At 42.4% G+C, this 19,653-nt stretch overlaps 4 protein-coding genes across 4 annotated transcripts; 2 read left to right on the forward strand and 2 right to left on the reverse strand.

Moving 5' to 3' along the window:
* Nucleotides 1-4,274: 4,274 nt before the first annotated feature.
* JR316_0002239 (uncharacterized protein) lies at nucleotides 4,275-5,429 on the forward strand (the record flags this gene model as incomplete). The annotated part of the gene is made up of 3 exons (XM_047888033.1): nucleotides 4,275-4,405; nucleotides 4,496-4,781; nucleotides 4,932-5,429. 3 exons carry the CDS (start codon nucleotides 4,275-4,277, stop codon nucleotides 5,427-5,429), a joined length of 915 nt encoding a protein of 304 aa, XP_047752956.1.
* Nucleotides 5,430-5,594: 165 nt separating this feature from the next.
* JR316_0002240 (uncharacterized protein) lies at nucleotides 5,595-7,021 on the forward strand (the record flags this gene model as incomplete). The annotated part of the gene is made up of 2 exons (XM_047888034.1): nucleotides 5,595-6,902; nucleotides 6,953-7,021. 2 exons carry the CDS (start codon nucleotides 5,595-5,597, stop codon nucleotides 7,019-7,021), a joined length of 1,377 nt encoding a protein of 458 aa, XP_047752957.1.
* A 6,716-nt stretch (nucleotides 7,022-13,737) lies between these two features.
* On the reverse strand, nucleotides 13,738-14,154 carry JR316_0002241 (uncharacterized protein; the record flags this gene model as incomplete). Its single annotated transcript, XM_047888035.1, has 2 exons — nucleotides 13,738-13,844; nucleotides 13,902-14,154. 2 exons carry the CDS (start codon nucleotides 14,152-14,154, stop codon nucleotides 13,738-13,740), a joined length of 360 nt encoding a protein of 119 aa, XP_047752958.1.
* A 3,689-nt stretch (nucleotides 14,155-17,843) lies between these two features.
* Nucleotides 17,844-19,076, reverse strand: JR316_0002242 (uncharacterized protein; the record flags this gene model as incomplete). The annotated part of the gene is made up of 1 exon (XM_047888036.1): nucleotides 17,844-19,076. The coding sequence occupies one exon, from the start codon at nucleotides 19,074-19,076 to the stop codon at nucleotides 17,844-17,846; it is 1,233 nt and encodes a 410-aa protein (XP_047752959.1).
* Between the last annotated feature and the right edge of the window lie 577 nt (nucleotides 19,077-19,653).

The raw sequence follows: 19,653 nt of genomic DNA on the forward strand, positions 1-19,653 counted from the left end.
TGCTGCCTCTATGTGGCTGTTATGACCTGATCTATCTGAGTAAACTCAGTACTTAGCTATGCAATTCTTTTCCAGTTTCATCAATTCTTTGCGGCACTTGGCAATCACTATTTTGAAGGGTAGTATGTAGTTTTGCAGCATGGTGTATGGGTGTATAATCTCCAGTGAGTCCAGTGTGAGTTTAAACATCTTGAGTAATTGGTGAATCGGGAATTTGTGTTTTTGTTGGGATCGTTTGATAGCCTTTTTTATAATAGCGTATAATAGGTGTGCTGGCGGCAGAGTGCATATTCTCAATGTGGCCCTATGACAGATTTTTAGTAGTATGAGTTTGAGTAGGAGAATACCCACATAGGCATCCAGTAATTCTGTAAGCATGGATTGCATGGCCTCAGTAATTATCAGTGTAGCATTTTGTTGTACTGTTGTCATCTGCTGTAGCACCGCTACCAAGCCTACATTTCTATGGTACCCAGTTGGTTTTGTGGGTAGTATATACCATACATTAATCTTGTAGGCAAGACGGGGTATGATAGTTGCAATATATAATTGACACATTAGTTTTGATTGAATTCCTGTGCTGGGTTTGGATAGTCTTTGGAAGTTTGATAGCCAACTAATGGCTTTTTTGGTTGTGCTTTGCAGGTGTACCTTCCATTATAGACAGCAGTTAATCTGAAAGCCTAGACAGTAAAAGTTGTTTACTCTCCTCTTACTTATAAGGTAGGCCAGTACTAGTGCATAGCATATACAAGGCCTTATTAGATAAAATATAAATTATTAAGAATAATTAATTTGCTATACCAATATCTAGCATGCTCTAGTAGCATTCTGCCACATTACAAATATTGGCAGGTCTTGCTAGTAAGTTTGCATAGGATAATAATAAAAATACTTGTGGATTATATATGTACTAGTATTTACCACTTTTTATGATAAAATATAAGCAGATGCCAGCACCCTCATATCTTTTTAGCCAAGGGGTAATTAATATAAAATCCCAATGACAAGTTATGATATGAATTAAATTTTTTTTTTCATTCTTGTCAGACAGATTTATCATTATTTGCCATAGATCTATTATTTTTTGCTATAAAATATATCATTAGCAAATGATATAGCCAATATTAGCTAGATTATACTTATCTTATCTTAGATTATTTGTCAGATAATTATTATCTAACAGGCTATTTTATTAGATAGTACCTAGTTATTTTTATAAAGATCTAATAAATTCTGCAGAGGATGGGGATGGTATCTTTAAATCTTGGAATTTTATCAGGATTTTGAACTTTAAAATTTGGTATAATAGGCGCCTATTTAACCCTAGTTGGGCCTGAATTTATCTAATCAGAAAGGCATTCATACAAGGGGTAGGAGAAGGGGTTGGGTGCATATTCAAGTTCAATAGGTTTTACTGCTCCAATTAAGCTAAAACTTGGCATGTACTCTGTTTAACATAAATAAAAAATAATGATATAGTCAGAAAGGTGCATACTAGCCCCTGGAGGGTGCTATTTAAGGTGCACTTTTTGACCAAAACATTATATGCTTAATTGCACAATAATGAGTAAAGGTATTGCAATTTTGATTTTAGATTTGGATTAGAAAACCTTAAAACCATAGGACTACTAAAAAACACCAAGAGAAATAGTCCAGAAATGCACCCAAAAGTGCCCAATCTATTGTCAGCAATACACAAAAGTAGCATAGGATGAGCACTATTTATAGAGCCAGAAGCCGAGGCCAAGAGGAAGACTAATCAATAATGTCATTGATATAGATGCCTAGATTAGATTTTTATAAAAATAACTAGATACTATCTAATAAGATAGCCTGTTAGATAATAATTATCTGACAAATAATCTAAGATACATAAGATAAGTATAATCTAGCTAATATTGGCTATATTATTTGCTAATGATATATTTTATGGCAAAAAATAATAGATCTATGGCAAATAATGATAAATCTGTCTAATAGACCCTATATCATAATTTTTATATTATTCTATATTATAATGTTATTATATATTTAATGATATATATCATTAATTTCCATATCTGTTATCTATTTATATATGATAAATTTATGGCAAAATATGATAAATCTGTCTGACAAGAATGAAAAAAAAAATTTAATTCATATCATAACTTGTCATTAGGATTTTATATTAATTACCTCTTGGCTAGAAAGATATAAGGGTGCTGGCATCTGCTTATATTTTATTATAAAAATGGTAGGTACCCATCACTTGAAGTTTCTGGACATTGCGTCATTGGATGAGATGTATGCCATTTTAATTGTTATTGCAATTGGGTAGTGGTTGATGTTGGCTGGTTTTTTGTTATACAGCACTTTGCTGTGAGATATCTGATACGCAAACGCATTGAGCACTCGGCGCGCTATCATACCCCAATCCTGATTGGAGATGAGATGTTCATTTTGGATCTACACACGACGCCCTCAACCCAAGCAGTCATTCTTTCCATAAGTCATCCATACATCTTATCTTATCAATACTCGTCACATGGGAGCCACATTATTCCGGATCATGTCACTTCGTCGGATCATCAAGGCTATGCAACGGATCAGTCAACCATCAAACTGCACAGCTTTCTACACTGCCTTGCACAGCCAGACTGTCAACTCTATTTTTATTAATTCAATAGTCTTACTCAGCGTCAGGCTGCGGATTACTCATTCCAACTTATTTTTGGTTTGTCTTACTCATCCTTTTATGTTTATTTATATCTTTTCTATTGTCTGTTGCGCTTTTATTGTCTTTGTCTTACCAATCTTCTATGCTTTCTGACTCATCCTTGCTTCTTTTATCTAATCTGTATTATCATTCACCTTTGTCATACACTTCTTTCTTACTCATCCTATTCATTTCTTATCTGTCGTCGTGTTGATATTGACATGTCTTATTGTTCTTGCTTATTGTTACACTTGCGTAGCCTCATTCTTGACACTTTGTACAGTATATGACTTAGTTTTTAGTAGCTCAGATTGGTATTTTGTTCACGTAGCTTTTAGTATAAAAGCTGTAGTAGAATTACACGAAATGACAGGAAAGTTACACCTAGTCTCCACTTTCTTTAAAGCAAGTCAATTTTCATCCAAGTCAAGTTAAATCCAAGTCAATCCACATTGATTCATTTCAATTCCAAGCTCAAGTTCAAGCCAAGCCCAAACCCAAGTCCAATTCAGTCATCAGTTCTACCCTCCGTCGAGACCAAGTTTACTTCCATTCATCCGAAGTCATTTCGCTTTCCATTAAGAGAGGATTTCATCCAAGACCAGTCCTCCTTTTCCTCCAACGCCTCTTCTTCTCAGCGTTGAATATCCAACTTCTATCCAGACATCCAGTACTCCCTACTTCCCCTCCTCCATTCAATCCGTCACCACTCCTACTCCTTCTACACCTTCCAACCATCGCCGTTAGGAGTGTAATCAAGACATTCTTTCCCTCCGTCAACTCATCTGGAGCGATTTCATTTGAGACAGACTTAGTCTTTCATCCTTGATTCAGTCGATACTCCTGCGATGTATAGCTTCATTCCAAGCATCAGAAAGATTGTCAATTTAAGGACACTTTCACCATCCCCAAGATTCAGTCCTTCAACAATGTTCCAATTCCCAGTCATCTCCTCATTTCCCCTCGAAACGTTCCCCACTCACTTCCGACCACCCTCTAAGATTCACATTTATTGATTTCTCATACGCATTCTACGCATCTTCTTCACGCTTTTTATATACTGTACACCCGCCATCCAATTCCACGGTTTCATCCCATTTTTGGAAGGCTTATTTACTATTGTACCCAGACGACCCGGTTATCCTCTTCTTACCATTTTGCTTTCATTACCCTTCACAATCCATACCATCCTAATCTATTTAAATCCTAGGCAGCATCCTCCCTTAAGAAACTTAGGAGAAGGTTTTGTCCTATCCAGTCTGGACCACTCTTTCCCTGGGGTTTGTGTTTGTTGGATTACATATAGTTTATAACCAATCACAAACTTCAATCTTCATCTGGAGCCCACCGCAAGGGAGGGTTAATTAGGATTTTGTATTAGGAACACAGGAATCTACCACTTTATCACTTCCATTCCTTCCATTTCAACTCTTTTTCTTTACAGGATATTTTGCTTCTCTGGTTTATTCTCTAGGCAACTCTAGGCAACAACTCTAGGCAACACTTTCTGACTCTGTAACTGGTTTACGCTATGACTAATTCTGGCAATCCACTTCCATCCTCTACTCCCACTATGGCTACTACCATCATCCAACGTACTCCTGTTGATATGCCTGTTCCTAAATCTAGTGCTGCTCCGAAATTCACTGGATCCTATGTCAACGTCAAGAACTTCTTGGATCACTGCGACCGCATTTTTGATCAGTACAATGTCACTCTCAACAATGACAAAATATGATACATGGTTCAATGCTGCAACCAAGAGAGCAGAAAAATCATTGAAGGTTTACCCAGCCATCATGCCAAGCAATGGGAACAACTCAAGACCGATATGCTCAAGATCTTTGACCATGCTAGGACGACGCAGAAGTTCACGTTGAGTACTCTTTGTGCTTATGCTTTCCAACACTCCAATCTTTCTATATGCTCTCTTGACGACTTCCGCGAGTATCAGAAGCAATACATTTGCATTGCTGGTTGGCTTCTCAACAACAACAAGATATCCAAGATGGAATACAATCAATACTTCTGGCTAGGAATCAATGAATCCCTCCGACCTGTGCTTGAAAGCAAGATCATGGTCTTTAATCCTTATATCGATCTCTCCTCACCTTTTTCCATTGAAGACGTCACCAAGGCAGTTGAAATCATCTTCAAATGAGACCGCTTTGATGTTGGAATCTTTGACAATCCTTCTGCACGCCCTTTCACATCTCTTATTCCCCCAAAGAATTCATATCCAGAGCGTTTATCAGTCTTCGACAAGATCAAGAAGTACTTACAGGAGATGTTTCCTAACATCAAGACGTGCAATGCCCGTGAACGTCCATACAATCCCCTGGAAGAGACCAAGCGCATCTTACAGGATTTAGACAAGGAAGAAAAGCAAGCGCACAAGGACAACGAAGTGGAGAACTTGATCAAGCAGATGTCAAAGCTCACCATCCATGATTCTTTGTACGCCATTTACTATCTTTGCGCCATCAAGTTGGAACCCGCTCTTGCTAACATGCTCATTGCTCCGGCCATTATGAATCCAAGTGCACAGCCAGCTCAGCCAGTCCCAAGCGCAAGTCAGTCAGCACCTCCAGCACCACAAGCACCACGTCAGTCCGCATCCGAGATCATCTGCTATGGTTGCCACCAACAAGGCCATGGAATCAACAACTGCCCAACACTTATTGATCTTACGAACTGCAAGCTCATCTCCAGAGACAGTAGCAATTGAGTTATCTTCCCTGATGAATCCCGCATTATTTGCCAGAATGGAGAGTCAATCGCACAAGCAGTCCTTCGTCAACAACAGCCTCCTCCTCCTCCTCCTTAAGTTGCTACCACAAGCATAGCCGTATCCGAAGCATAGTATGGTCAGATGTTCAAGAACTACAGAGCCATGATTGCAGAAGAAGAAGAGGACGACATTGGAACCTGGGATGGAGAAGACAAGTTTGAGTTTATGCTGGCAGGTCCTGGTAATCAAATCCCAACTGAAAAGCAAACACGTGCTGCATGCAAACAGGTCATGGATGCTGTGGTACCTCCGGAACCCGCGTATCCCAAAGGGAAGCAAGCAGAAATGAGTAAAGCTAAGGATTTTTCTCAGATCCCATCTATTCTTAAACGTCCGGCTAACTCTGGATTGCCAAACAACGTGCCTAGCTCTACTTCCATTCAACCTGTCCCAATCCCGTCAATTAATCAACCTTCTGCCGAAATGAATCCATCAATTTCTGTCAAACAAGCTCAACCCAATGTCCCAATTAGGGCAAATCCAACGGAAAATCCCGAGACTGTGCAACGACATGAGGTTTTTAATCCGACCAATGATGATCAAATCATGGAAGATGTCACTCCTAGTCCAGAACGTGGCAAATCAGTTACCAAGCCACGTGCAGCGCCTCAGAAACGTGTCTCTGACATTTCCCAAACTGTTGACACTATGGCCATTCTCAGACGATGCCTTAATCAACCCGTTAATGCTATATTTGGTGAGTTACTTGGAGTTTCAAAGGACCTTAGGACCCTTCTTATCAATAGCATCAAAGGCAAAACCCTTACTGTTGACGAATTCAAAGCTTCATTGGCAAACGGCAACTTAAAGCTTTCCGATAAGGAAGTTCTAGACATCATTCGCAGTGCCGAAAAGGATGTATCTGTTCAATACATGCACAAGACCAATTCAGTCGAATCCCTTCACGCTCACAAGCCCCTTCTTCAAATCACATTAATGTGTAATGGTCACAAACTCAATGTCTTGATTGACAGTGGATCTACGCAGAACATTCTAAGTGAACAGGCTTGGAAGAAGATTGTCAGGTTGCCAATGGACAGCTGGAATACTATTGTTATGGTCGATATTCATGGCGGCAAATCCCACATGCTTGGATTCATTGGAAATGTTCAACTTGATATTGGTACAGTCAGGACGTGTGCTCATTGCTATGTATCCAACAAAGTCCAGTTTGATATACTCTTGGGACGTCCATGGACCCGTGACAACTATGTGGACATTCTAGAACAACCCGAAGGGACCTTCATTGCCTTCTATGACATCAAAGATCCTATACGTGAGCAGAAATTTCTTGTGACACCTGATACTCAGCACGACCGGCGTTACTTCACGGATACCATTTACAACAAGACCCCCCACACAATGTTAGCACACAACAACCTCTCCTTAGCTAATCCGGTGAAGATCAAAGTTTGTGATTGGTTATAAACTATATGTAATCCAACAAACACAAACCCCAGGGAAAGAGTGGTCCAGACTGGATAGGACGAAACCTTCTCCTAAGTTTCTTAAGGGAGGACGCTGCCTAGGATTTAAGTAGATTAGGATGGTGTGGATTGTGAAGGGTAACAAAAGCGAAATAGTAAGAAGAGGATAACCGGGTCGTCTGGGTACAATAGTAAATAAGCCTTCCGAAAATGGGATGGAACCGTGGAATTGAATGGCGGGTGTATATGGAAAGCGTGAAGAAGATGCGTAGAATGCGTATGAGAAATCAATAAATGTGAATCTTAGAGGGGTTGTCTGAAGTGAGTGGGGAACGTTCCGAGGGGAGATGAGAAGATGACTAGGAGTCGGAATGTCGTTAACGGGCTGAATCTTGAAGAATGGTGAAAGTGTCTTTAAATTGACAATCTTTCTGAAGCTTGGAATGAAGCTATACGTCGCAGGAGTATTGACTGAATTGAGGATGAAAGACTAAGTCTGTCTCGAATGAAATCGCTCCAGATGAGTTGACAGAGGGAAAGGATGTCTTGAATACACTCCTAACGGCGATGGTTGGAAGGTGTAGAAAGAGTAGGAGCGGTGACGGATTGAATGGAGGAGAGGAAGTAGGGAAGTACTGGAGGTCTGGATAGAAGTTGGATATTCAACGCTGCGAAGAAGAGGCATTGGATGAGGAGGATGACTGGTCTCGGATGAAATCCTCTCTTAATGGAAAGCGAGATGACTTTGGATGAATGGAAGTAAACTTGGTCTCGACGGAGGGTAGAACTGAGGACTGAATTGGACTTGGGTTTGGGCTTGGCTTGAACTTGAGCTTGGAATTGAAATGAATCGATGTGGATTGACTTGAAATTGACTTGACTTGGATGAAAATTGACTTGCTTTGAAGAAAGTGGGGACTGGGTGTAACTTTCCTGTCATTTCGTGTAATTCTACTACAGCTTTTATACTAAAAGCTACGTGAACGAAATACCAATCTGAGCTACTGAAAACCGAGTCATATACTGTACAAAGTGTCAAGAATGAGGCTACGCAAGTGTAACAATAAGCAAGAACAATAAGGCATGTCAATATCAACACGACGACAGATAAGAAATGAATAGGATGAGTAAGAAAGAAGTGTATGACGAAGGTGAATGGTAATACAGATTAGATAAAAGAAGCAAGGATGAGTCAGAAAGCATAGAAGATTGGTAAGACAAAGACAATAAAAGCGCAACAGACAATAGAAAAGATATAAATAAACACAAAAGGATGAGTAAGACAAACCAAAAATAAGTTGGAATGAGTAATCCGCAGCCTGAGGCTGAGTAAGACCATTGAATTGATAAAAATAGAGTTGACAGTCCGGCTGTGCAAGGCAGTGTAGAAAGCTGTGCAGTTTTGATGGTTGACTGATCCGTCGCATAGCCTTGATGATCCGACAAAGTGACATGATCCGGAATAATGTGGCTCCCATGTGACGAGTGTTGATAAGATAAGATGTGTGGATGACTTATGAAAAGAATGACTGCTTGGGTTGAGGGCGTCGTGTGTAGATCCAAAATGAACATCTCATCTCCAATCAGGATTGGGGTATGATAGCGCATCAGGCGCTTTCATTGCCTGTTTAAATGTGTGCGGATCTGCGCTTGAAACAAGCCTAGCAAACTCCACCTCTTCAAATCTAGGATCATTGGCTTCAGATGGTTCAGGATCATGTGAGACCTTCTACCATTCACCAGGCTGCTTAGGAACGCGAGTAGTGCGTCTCAATGTTGAAGAATCAACTAGAGCATGCTGGCATGGCGGCATGCAGGCTTAGGAGGAGGTGCAGGAATGGTCTCAGGCTGTGGCGGTTCAGCTGGCTGTTCAGGAGGCGCAATAGGCACCTCTGGCTCAATGACAGGACTTGGAGTAGAGTCATCCTCATCATCATCAAAGTTGAAGCCATTAGAGTCCCCCCCTGAATTGGGAGGTGGTGCACTTGCAGAAGAAGTGGGAAGAAGGTCAAACTTTGGCATAGGGCCAGTGGACACCCCTAAGAAGCACCTTTTATCGAAATCAGCTCTCTCAGAGATAATGAACCTTTTGGTAACTGGGTTGTAAAACTCCCAGCCCTTGTACCCAGTAGGATACCCAACAAAGATACACTTTTCCATATGAGGCTGCAACGATTTGCGCTTATCTCCCTGAACATAAACATATGCAAGGCAACCCCAAACCCTCAAATGACTAACATCAGGTTTGCGCTTGTTCTAGCTTTCATACGGAGTCTTGTCCGGTAGAGGAGCTGTAGGAACACAATTCCATACATGCATGTATGCTGCAACACAGCAACCCCAAAACGAAGGTGGAACACGAGCCTCATTGAGCATGGAAGTAACATGTTCTGCCATGGTGCGATTTGCACGCTCTGCAACTCCGTTTTGTTGTGGGCGATTTCGCGTTGTATGACGACGCTCAATGCCACACTGGTCAGTGAATTTGATGAAAGCATTTGACATGTATTCACCAGCTTTGTCATCCTGCAGCGCTTTGATCTTAAAGCCTAATTTGTTCTCAGCCCATGCTTTGTACGTTTGAAACGCACTGAATGCATTGCTTTTGCGCTTAAGAAGCACAGCAGCTCTACTCTTTGTATGGTCATCAATAAAGGTTATCCAGTAGCGATAGCCTTCAGGAGTAGGGGGCGAGATAGGACCAGATTAGCATCAATGGTGATTTTGAAGCCTTTGTGCTTTGTGAGGTATAGAACAGACAGTAGATTGTTTCGGAGATCTGGTACATGTAAAACTCTAGTTAACTCGACGCCTCTTGACTTTATTCCATTTACAACTGGTTCAAAGAACACAGTGCCCACCCCTGCAGAATAAATAACTCGTTCATCTGCTAATCGGATTGGAATGCGAAGGGGGGTGTAATTTCTAACCCAATTGCGATGGGGCGTCATATGAGAAGTCGCCCCTGTGTCTGCAATCCAATCGTCATTAGTTTGGGGTGAAATGGAAGAGGGAACATTGGTATTAAGAGCACTTGCATTTCCAGCAAATTCCATGTCCTTGGACTCTTTTTCCTCACTGGATGCCTCTGAGGCCTTGTGCGCTCTGTTGCCTTTGCGAGCCGCTTTGACACGCTCCTTCGCATCCTTTTGCGCAGCAATGAACTTGTGACACTTGTCCATTGTATGGTTGGTCATATCACAAAATGCGCACTTGGGCTTGGATGCAGAAGGGGCTGGAGCGGTCTGGAATGCGGTGGCGAGTGCAGGCAACTCCAAAGCGCGACGACGTCATTGTATATCCTCTGTGACAAAGGCTTGATGAATTGTAGCCTTGTCCAACTTGTACAAAAGGCAAAGTGAGGATGCAAATGAACTGTACTCTTCTGGGAGTGCCCTGACCAGAGCAAGCGAAGCAAGCTCTTCATCAAGCTTAGCCAGATCAAACTCCTTAGGGCAAAGCTGCTGAATTAGCAACATGGCTTGCTCAACTCTATTGATTAGGGTTTGAAGGTTTTCACCTTCCTCCTTTTGGATTGAGAACAGATCATCATATGCATTAAAGCGGTTGCCAGGGCGCTTTTGCTGATGTACAGCAGCGAGGGCATCCCACATCTTGATAGGATCATCCTTGATGGCTTCCACATGAACCCTTTGATCATTCTCCAAACTGAGATAGATCAAACCACATGCTTTGTCTTTCTGCTCAAAGTAGGTTTCAAGCAAAGCTTCCTCCTGAGCAGTAGGCTTGTCTGAGAGCGTTGGCTGTGCTCTAGCACCGCTGACAATGCGCCATATCCCTTTAGACTGGAGGTAGGCGGTCATCTGGCCCGCCCAGGTATTGTAGTTGGTTGAGTTCAATGGAGTGATTTGGGGATCAGAAGTCATTATTGCGAATTGCGAAGGAACACGTAAGCGGATGGATACGAGTGTTGGTAGCAATGTGTGGGAATGTGTAATGATGTGTGGAAACGAACTATGCGTTTCCCGGAGCTCGGGTGCAATGCAAATGCAAGTTGAAAAGACAAAGTTAAACTAGCCTAATTTAAAAGGGTTACTTTTAACTAGAAATAACTCGGGGATTAGGCGACGGGGGCCCGCTCAACCGAGGTTAACAAGTCGCGTAAGGTGTGCTCGTTCAACCCTGCTAGCAGCGGCAATGTATGGCCGGGCCTGGTAGAGGATAAAAGCAAAAAAGACTAAAATGACTGTTTTGTGAAAACTATGCAAAAAGCAACTTGGTTCGCAAAACACGGAATTAGAGCGCTTAGAGCGCGGGGCCCATAACCTGTAGTCACCAAAAGGTTCATTATCTCTGAGAGAGCTGATTTTGACAAAAGGTGCTTCTTAGGGGTGTCCACTGGCCCTATGCCAAAGTTTGACCTTCTTCCCACTTCTTCTGCAAGTGCACCACCTCCCAATTCAGGGGGGGACTCTAATGGCTTCAATTTTGATGATGATGAGGATGTCTCTACTCCAAGTCCTGTCATTGAGCCAGAAGTGCCTATTGCGCCTCCTGAACAGCCAGCTAAACCGCCACAGCCTGAGACCATTCCTGCACCTCCTCCTAAGCCTGCACGCCGCCATGCCAGCATGCTCTAGTTGATTCTTCAATATTGAGACGCACTACTCGCGTTCCTAAGCAGCCTGGTGAATGGTAGAAGGTCTCACATGATCCTGAACCACCTGAAGCCAATGATCCTAGATTTGAAGAGGTGGAGTTTGCTGGGCTTGTTTCAAGCGCAGATCCGCGCACATTCAAACAAGCAATGAAAGCACCTGATGCGCACATGTGGGAAGAGGCTGCTAACACAGAATTCAATTTCTTGCAGCACAATCAAACTTGGGAGCAAGTTTGAGCTCCCTCCGGGTCAAAAGGCAATTGGCTGTGGTTGGGTCTTTAAAATCAAGCGAAATGCAGATGGCAGTATAGAGCGCTACAAGGCTTGTATTGTTGCCAAGGGCTATAGTCAGCGCCCTGGCATTGATTACCATGAGGTCTTTGCTCCTACTTTCCGCCCTGCTACTTTCTGCTTGATTGTGGCTCTGGCCGCCATTGGAGACTTGAAGTTGCACTCTGTTGATATTACAGCTGCTTTCACTAAAGGTGACCTAGACGAGGAGATTTACATGTTACAACCTGATGGATTTCACCAAGGTGGTCCTAACATGGTTTTGAAGCTCAAAAAGTTGCTTTATAGTCTTAAGCAGTCTGCACGTCAATGGAACCTCAAGTTGCATGAGGCATTGTCAGATATAGGGTTCAAGCGTATAGAATCAGATTGCTTTGTCTACATCTATTCAGATGGAGATGTGAAGATTATTGTTCCCATTTACATTGATGACATCACCTTTGCCTCCAAATTAGATGCCGCCATAGATAGAGCTGTTAAGCAGCTAGCTGCGCGTTTTGAACTCCGTAATCTGGGTCCTACACAGTATTTACTTGGTGTTGCCATTGAGCAAGATATGGCTGCTAAAACCATTTCCTTGCATCAGCGTCAGTATATCCTTGATATTGTTAAAACTGCTCTCTATGTCTCCCTCACTTTGCTATCTTATCAGATTAGATTACTTTCTTCTTATCTTCATTTGTTCTTCAGACCATTCTAGACACATGATATTTATCAGTCCATAGACTGGTCTGGACCGGACCAGAGTAGACCTAGGTAGACCAGAGTATTTGAGTCTACACAGTATATAGTCACTCTAGTTTACATCCTGAAGTCCCCAGTTACTCACTTCGGACTTCAGGTTAGTTTGTTAGCACTTTGCTCAATTCACTCAGTTACTCACTTTGGACTTCAGATGCTTCCTGGTCGCTTATTTCTGCGCCTTACATTGTATAACTAGGTCGCCAAGTAGCCTGCTTCAACAGGTTATGGGCCCCGCTGAAGATCAAAGTTTGTGATTGGTTATAAACTATATGTAATCCAACAAACACAAACCCCAGGGAAAGAGTAGTCCAGACTGGATAGGATGAAATCTTCTCCTAAGTTTCTTAAGGGAGGACGCTGCCTAGGATTTAAGGATGGTATGGATTGTGAAGGGTAATGAAAGCAAAATGGTAAGAAGAGGATAACAGGGTCGTCTAGGTACGATAGTAAATAAGCCTTCCGAAAATGGGATGGAACCGTGGAATTGAATGGCGGGTGTACAGTATATAAAAAGCGTGAAGAAGATGCGTAGAATGTGTATGAGAAATCAATAAATGTGAATCTTAGAGGGGTGGTCGGAAGTGAATGGGGAACGTTTTGAGGGGAAATGGGGAGATGACTGGGAGTTGGAACATTGTTGAAGGGCTGAATCTTGGGGATGGTGAAAGTGTTCTTAAATTGACAATCTTTCTGATGCTTGGAATGAAGCTATACATCGCAGGAGTATCGACTGAATCGAGGATGAAAGACTAAGTCTGTCTCGAATGAAATCGCTCCAGATGAGTTGACGGAGGGAAAGGATGTCTTGATTACACTCCTAACGGCAATGTTTGGAAGGTGTAGAAGAAGTAGGAGTGGTGACGGATTGAATGGAGGAGGAGAAGTAGGGAGTACTGGATGTCTGGATAGAAGTTGGATATTCAACGCTGAGAAGAAGAGGCGTTGGAGGAAAAGGAGGACTGGTCTTGGATGAAATCCATGTGACGAGTGTTGATAAGATAAGATGTGTGGATGACTTATGGAAAGAATGATTGCTTGGGTTGAGGGCGTCATGTATAGATCCAAAATGAACATCTCATCTTCAATCAGGATTGGGGTATGATATCCGTCCCAAACTTGAGAAATCAACCATCCCCGGTTGCGGAAGAAAGGGGGGGATAGATTAGAAGTCATCCATGTCGTTGCTCCATGTGTCTTCATCTTCCTCACTCTCGTGTCCAAGTTCTCTGATCATCCGGTCTAGCTGAGGTTGAGGAATGACTGAACCGTCTTGTGGAAAATAGTGAAGAAGTCAGAAAGCAGCTATGCCTTGAGCCAGTTGCGTACCATTAAGTTCTCTAAGCACATATGATCCTCCTCGTGTCTGTCGTACAACTTTGTAAGGTCCAAGATATTGTGGCTTGTGCTTGCAATTCATCTCCTTCTTGACTTGACTGTTCCTGACGAGGACTAGATCACCAAACTTGAAGCTTTCTTGTCGAAGACGTCGAGCAAATCGTCGTTCAAAAGTAGTTTTGGATTGAAGTCGTAATTGTTTTAGAACCTCGGCTATGTTGGCTAAGTCTTCATCTTGTTTCATGAGTTGTCAAACACGGAGAGCTAGGAGATCTTCAGAATTCATTGCTTGTTGGAATCCGTCAACTAGAAACGTGGCTTCAAGGAGATCAAATGAAAGAACAGGATGAACACTATGCATGACGTAGAAAGGGAAATGTCCAGTAGAGCGTCGAGTGATGCATTTGTTGGAGAAGAGTGTGTGATGAACGTACTGTGGCCAGTCTAGAGGTCGGTTGCCACAAGCTTTGAGAATGGATTTACGGAAGTCAATGTGACCACGTTCAATAGATCCATTGGCTTTAGAGTTGTAAGGAGAAATGTGAACTTGAGGAATGCCGTACTTTTCCATCAAAAGACTGAAAGCGCTAGAGACTTCTACTCCATTGTCCATGCGTACAATAGCAATAGCACCATATTGGCATATGACTTCTTCCCAAAAGAAAGTGGCTAGCTCTTCGGAATGTAAAGACTTGAGGGCACGTCCTTCAGGTGCACGTGATACCTTCAGGTGCACGTGATAAATCGTCTCAGGCTAGGACTACGTATTGGAAGCGTCCAGACTTGGGGCATGTACATGACGTCGACATTGATGATAGTGAAGATAGTTGGAGGAGCTGTGATAGTGATAGGAACTTTGCTTTTCTTGGTGGATCTGATCTGACATTCATGGCAAGTAGTGAAATGATACTTGATATCTTGAAAAAAAAATGGCCAGAAAAACCGAATGCAAATAACTCCAAACACACCATATACTCCTTGATGTCCGAGTTCTTCATGAGCTTGAGTAAGAATGAGACATCGCTTGTCTAGATCTAGAATAACCAAGAGTGGAGGTCTTCCTTGTCGTTGTCAATAGAGTTGATCATCTTTGAGATAGTACTGAATAGCGCAAGCAAGGAATCATCGTCGGGACTGCAAATTGGGAAAAGGTGGTATAGTTTGGTCTATAAAAAATTGAAAAATTTGTCGAAGTGTCCGTTCTTGAGAAGAAGAAGAAGCAATAAAAGAAGGAAGCAAGATAGAGTCATAGGATGGCATAGAAGAGGAAGTAAAAAGAAAAGTAGGGAAAAATTTGACCGTATTAAGAAGAGCAATGTTGTCGAGCCAGTCATTGTCTTTTTGAGGTTTTTCTAACTCTTCAGAAGTTGGTTGTTGCCTTGAAAGTCCATCAGGTCCACGATGATTACCGGCCTTTACATGGATGAGCTTGAAGTCAAAGAGAAGAATGCCTTGTATCCATCGATTCATACTAGCACTAGGCTGCAAGTCAGGCTGATTGAGCATGCCTTTGATGTACTTGGCGTCGACTTCAACGTAGAGGTTCTTGACTCCAATAAGATAGAGGCGGAATTCTCGAAGAGCACGGAAAAGACCATATAACTCAAGCTTGGGCTGACTGTATCGTGCTTCTCGTGGATTAAGTGAGATAGAACCATAGCGGACAGGTCGTCGGATGCCTTCTTTGTCAAGTTGATAGAGAATGATACCAATAGCAATGTGAGAAGTGTCCACGGCAAGAATAACTGGGCGATCGGATGAATAGTCAATAGAAGTGAGAACAGGAGGATTGGAAATGATTTCTTTGAGGGTTTGGAAAGAGTCTTCTTGTTGTTGAGTCCAGACAAAGGGTTTGTCCTTACAATAGAGTTCTGTGAGCGGTCAGACAAGGGCTGAGTAATTTCTGATCCAAACACGCATTGTTCCGCATAGACCTAGAAAGGATCGGATGTCGTGAACAGACTTTGGTCGTGGCCAATCAGTGACTTTCTGTATCTTGCTCTGATCGGGTAGTCGTCCGTCTGGAGTGCATAATTGTCCAAGGATAAGAACTTCAGGCTGAGCGAGCTGAGTCTTTGGTCCAGAAAATGTAGCACCAGCACATCCCATGCAATGCATAACTCAATGAACATTTTGAGCGTGTTCCCAGACAAATCATCGTATTCCTGGATTTTCTGGAAGTGTTTCTGGATTGCCATCCTCGTCTAAGTACTGTGTTGGAGGGCCTTTGATAGGAATGTCATCAATAAAGACATTGGCTACGTGAGGGATCTCGTCACGAAGGATAAAGGTGGTACAGGCTTGAAATTCCGCTACTGCATTCGTATATCCCATAGGCATTGAAGTAAGTTGAAGAGGTCCAATAGGCAACTGGAATGTGGTAAGATCTCGGCTCATAGGATGGATTTTGTGTGCGTCGTATCCCCAATATAAGTCAAAGACCGTGTAAATAGAATGACCAGCAAAGGGAACCACAAAGTTGTCAAGAACTGGAGGAACTCCTGCATTGCGATAGGAAATAGAGTTAAGAATCTGCAGATCATGAACTAGATGGATAGCACCAGATATCTTCTTCTTGACCCAGAAAATTGGAGAGCAATACGGAGCTTGGCTTGGTTTGTATACTCCAGCGTCTATCTTTTCATGTAAGAGATTGATAACTTGATCCTTGATGCCGCGTAGAATAGGAATGTTTCGGACTACCCAGGGCTCGTGATCCTCAACAGGAAAGATGTATGGAGAGAAGTATTCTTCAGAAAATGTTCCACGTTCGGACTGATGAAAAGCGAGTGAGCGTTCATTGAGTTTAAGAATATGAAGGAAAAGCTTTTTTTCTTCCGGCCATAGGAATTTGTTGGCGTTAATGTTCATTGATTGTATGCGTTCAAGAGTGAGTCTGGTTGTTGGCGTAAAGGCAGGGGGATGGAGTGGGAGAGGTGGGAGAGATAATAAGGGATCAACAGGAATTCGTCGTATAACTTTGGCCGATTCTGGAGTAACCCGATTTATAGGTCTAACTTTCCGATCGACTCGTTTATAGGCTGTATTGGCAGAAGAGGGGGAAAGAATAGGTGATATGAATTGATTCATGGAGGCTCGGAAGGTTGATAGTGTCGATCCTGATGCGGCAGTGAATACAAAACCAATTGTAGGAGAGCTTGACGACCTTGCCGAATTAGTTCGGTTGACGGTGGGTTTAGCAGTAATATCTGAATTGAGTGACCATGATCTCGCATAAATGCTTTGATCTATCCAAAATTTCTGTAGGTCTTGACCCATCAGAGGTAATGGAGTGGTTGTCCTTCTTATCTTGTCCGTAAGCTTGATTTTTTGCTCTTTGTGGATAAGATGAAGCCCTTCCCAATTCTGTAGAAGTTCGAGGTGTATTGGAGGCGTGATGATGGTGTATATTAGAGATAGAGATTCCGTATAGCATTCCTTTGGGAGATTGCTTGTGTTTCTCCAAGAACTCTGCAATAGGTGACCTGAGGATTCGTTTGCGGACTGAAGTGGTGAAGCGGAGGTAGAACAAATAAATAAAAGGGAGGAATAAATAAAGGTTAGTTTAACGACTTTTCGGTCGACGTACATACAAATGGATAAAGTGGAAAGAAAATGAAAATAAAAGGTAAAGAAAAAGGTTGTATGGCGTGGAGTTGCTATTGAGAGTGTGAATGTGAGGAAAAGGCGCATAAAAGAAAAGTGGAGGCGTTCAAGAACTCGTTGCACAAATGAAAAATCTACATAAGTGCCCGTGAAATGGAAAAGAGAAACGCAAAATGTGGGAATAAAATGGGAAGTGGGATAAAGGCATAACAATGAGGAAGAAGAAACACCAGGAATAGCAAAGGTGACAAAGAAAAATTGAGGGGATTGGAGAACAAAAAGAGGGCGTTGAGGAAGCAAGCTGATGTCCATGCACCATCCAGATAGTCAGTACAATGTGTTGGCGTCCAAGGGATGTTCTTCCGTGTTGTCAATACCAAAGGGACTTTTCTCTCCATACTGATAGTACCATTCATTTCCATTGTCCATATTTGAAGCTCGCGATTCGTGCATTGTGCTGGTTATGGGAAGAGGTAAAAGGGAAGAATTGTGGTCGACCTCTTTGCCATTTTGGGTGATTCGTAGCTCTTCTTCATCTTCGTTTAATGGCTCTTTCGGGCTGTCATGGGCTACTCGCAGAGGATGTACCAAAGCTTTCAGGCCTCGATGATGCTCATCTACATTTGCGGTGACCGTCAATGATACACGTGTTTCTTGGTGAATCATAATCAAAAGAGGCGTTTCTGGAAGAGCAGAACTTCGGGAATGAGGTTGGGGAATAGAAGAAGCGTTTTGAGAGCGAATGGATTGGGGATTAAAATGAGTCCAGGATGCTGAGTGACGTTGGCCCATTGGATAGGCACTGACTGAAGCAGAGTGGTTAGATTGAGATGAGATACCAGTGCGACTGAAGTGTAGAATAGTTGGAGTCGTTTTCAAGTTTATATGGCTGTCTCTCTGCAGATAAACATAATGGACAAAGGCCGTTCCTATTTGGTCAGAAACAACACGAGTAGGAGAAGAGTAAGTGGCGTCGTATAGAATCCAGTCTTCAAAGCGCAAGTGGGGGTTGAGCATTCCCATAGCCATAAGGTGAGTATTGTCAGAAGAGAATTGAATAGCTTCTACTTCAGGTGAGCTCAATTGTTCCATTTCTGGATTGTCGTCAGCTGGTTTTTCTTCATGTGGGTCGTTATTGTCTGAAGTGTGGGATTTGATGGACGGATTGACAGATGGTGATGGTGGCTGTTCTATTTGTGGGGCCTCATGTGTGGAATCATAAGGTGGTGTGGAAATATGACCATAATGGGCTGTCGCATTGAATTGAGAAGTTCCCGAGTCATCTTGATACATTGAGTCATAATCGGAAGCGTAGAGACCGTGAGAGGAGTCCTGAGTCGAGTCATGTTTGCAGTTGGAGTCAGAAAAAGAGGGTGCATCTTGTGAAGTAGATAAGTCCTTATTTGGGTTAGCAGATTTGTCCCGATTCAGAGATTGTTGCCTAGTAAGGATAGATAACTCGATCATGGAAGGGGTAGGTGATGGATAGCAAAGGTTGTCCAATAATTCACCGGGTTCTAAATCTTCTTCAATTTCACCTTCTTTGGCATCCGGTATCATACCCCAATCCTGATTGGAGATGAGATGTTCATTTTGGATCTACACACAACGCCCTCAACCCAAGCAGTCATTCTTTTCATAAGTCATCCACACATCTTATCTTATCAACACTCGTCACATGGGAGCCACGTTATTCCGGATCATGTCACTTCGTCGGATCATCAAGGCTATGCGACGGATCAGTCAACCATCAAAACTGCACAGCTTTCTACACTGCCTTGCACAGCCGGACTGTCAACTCTATTTTTATCAATTCAATGGTCTTACTCAGCCTCAGGCTGCGGATTACTCATTCCAACTTATTTTTGGTTTGTCTTACTCATCCTTTTGTGTTTATTTATATCTTTTCTATTGTCTGTTGCGCTTTTATTGTCTTTGTCTTACCAATCTTCTATGCTTTCTGACTCATCCTTGCTTCTTTTATCTAATCTGTATTACCATTCACCTTCGTCATACACTTCTTTCTTACTCATCCTATTCATTTCTTATCTGTCGTCGTGTTGATATTGACATGCCTTATTGTTCTTGCTTATTGTTACACTTGCGTAGCCTCATTCTTGACACTTTGTACAGTATA

This window comes from Psilocybe cubensis, chromosome 2, assembly GCF_017499595.1.
Source record: "Psilocybe cubensis strain MGC-MH-2018 chromosome 2, whole genome shotgun sequence".
Classification (NCBI taxonomy): Eukaryota; Fungi; Basidiomycota; class Agaricomycetes; order Agaricales; family Agrocybaceae; genus Psilocybe; species Psilocybe cubensis.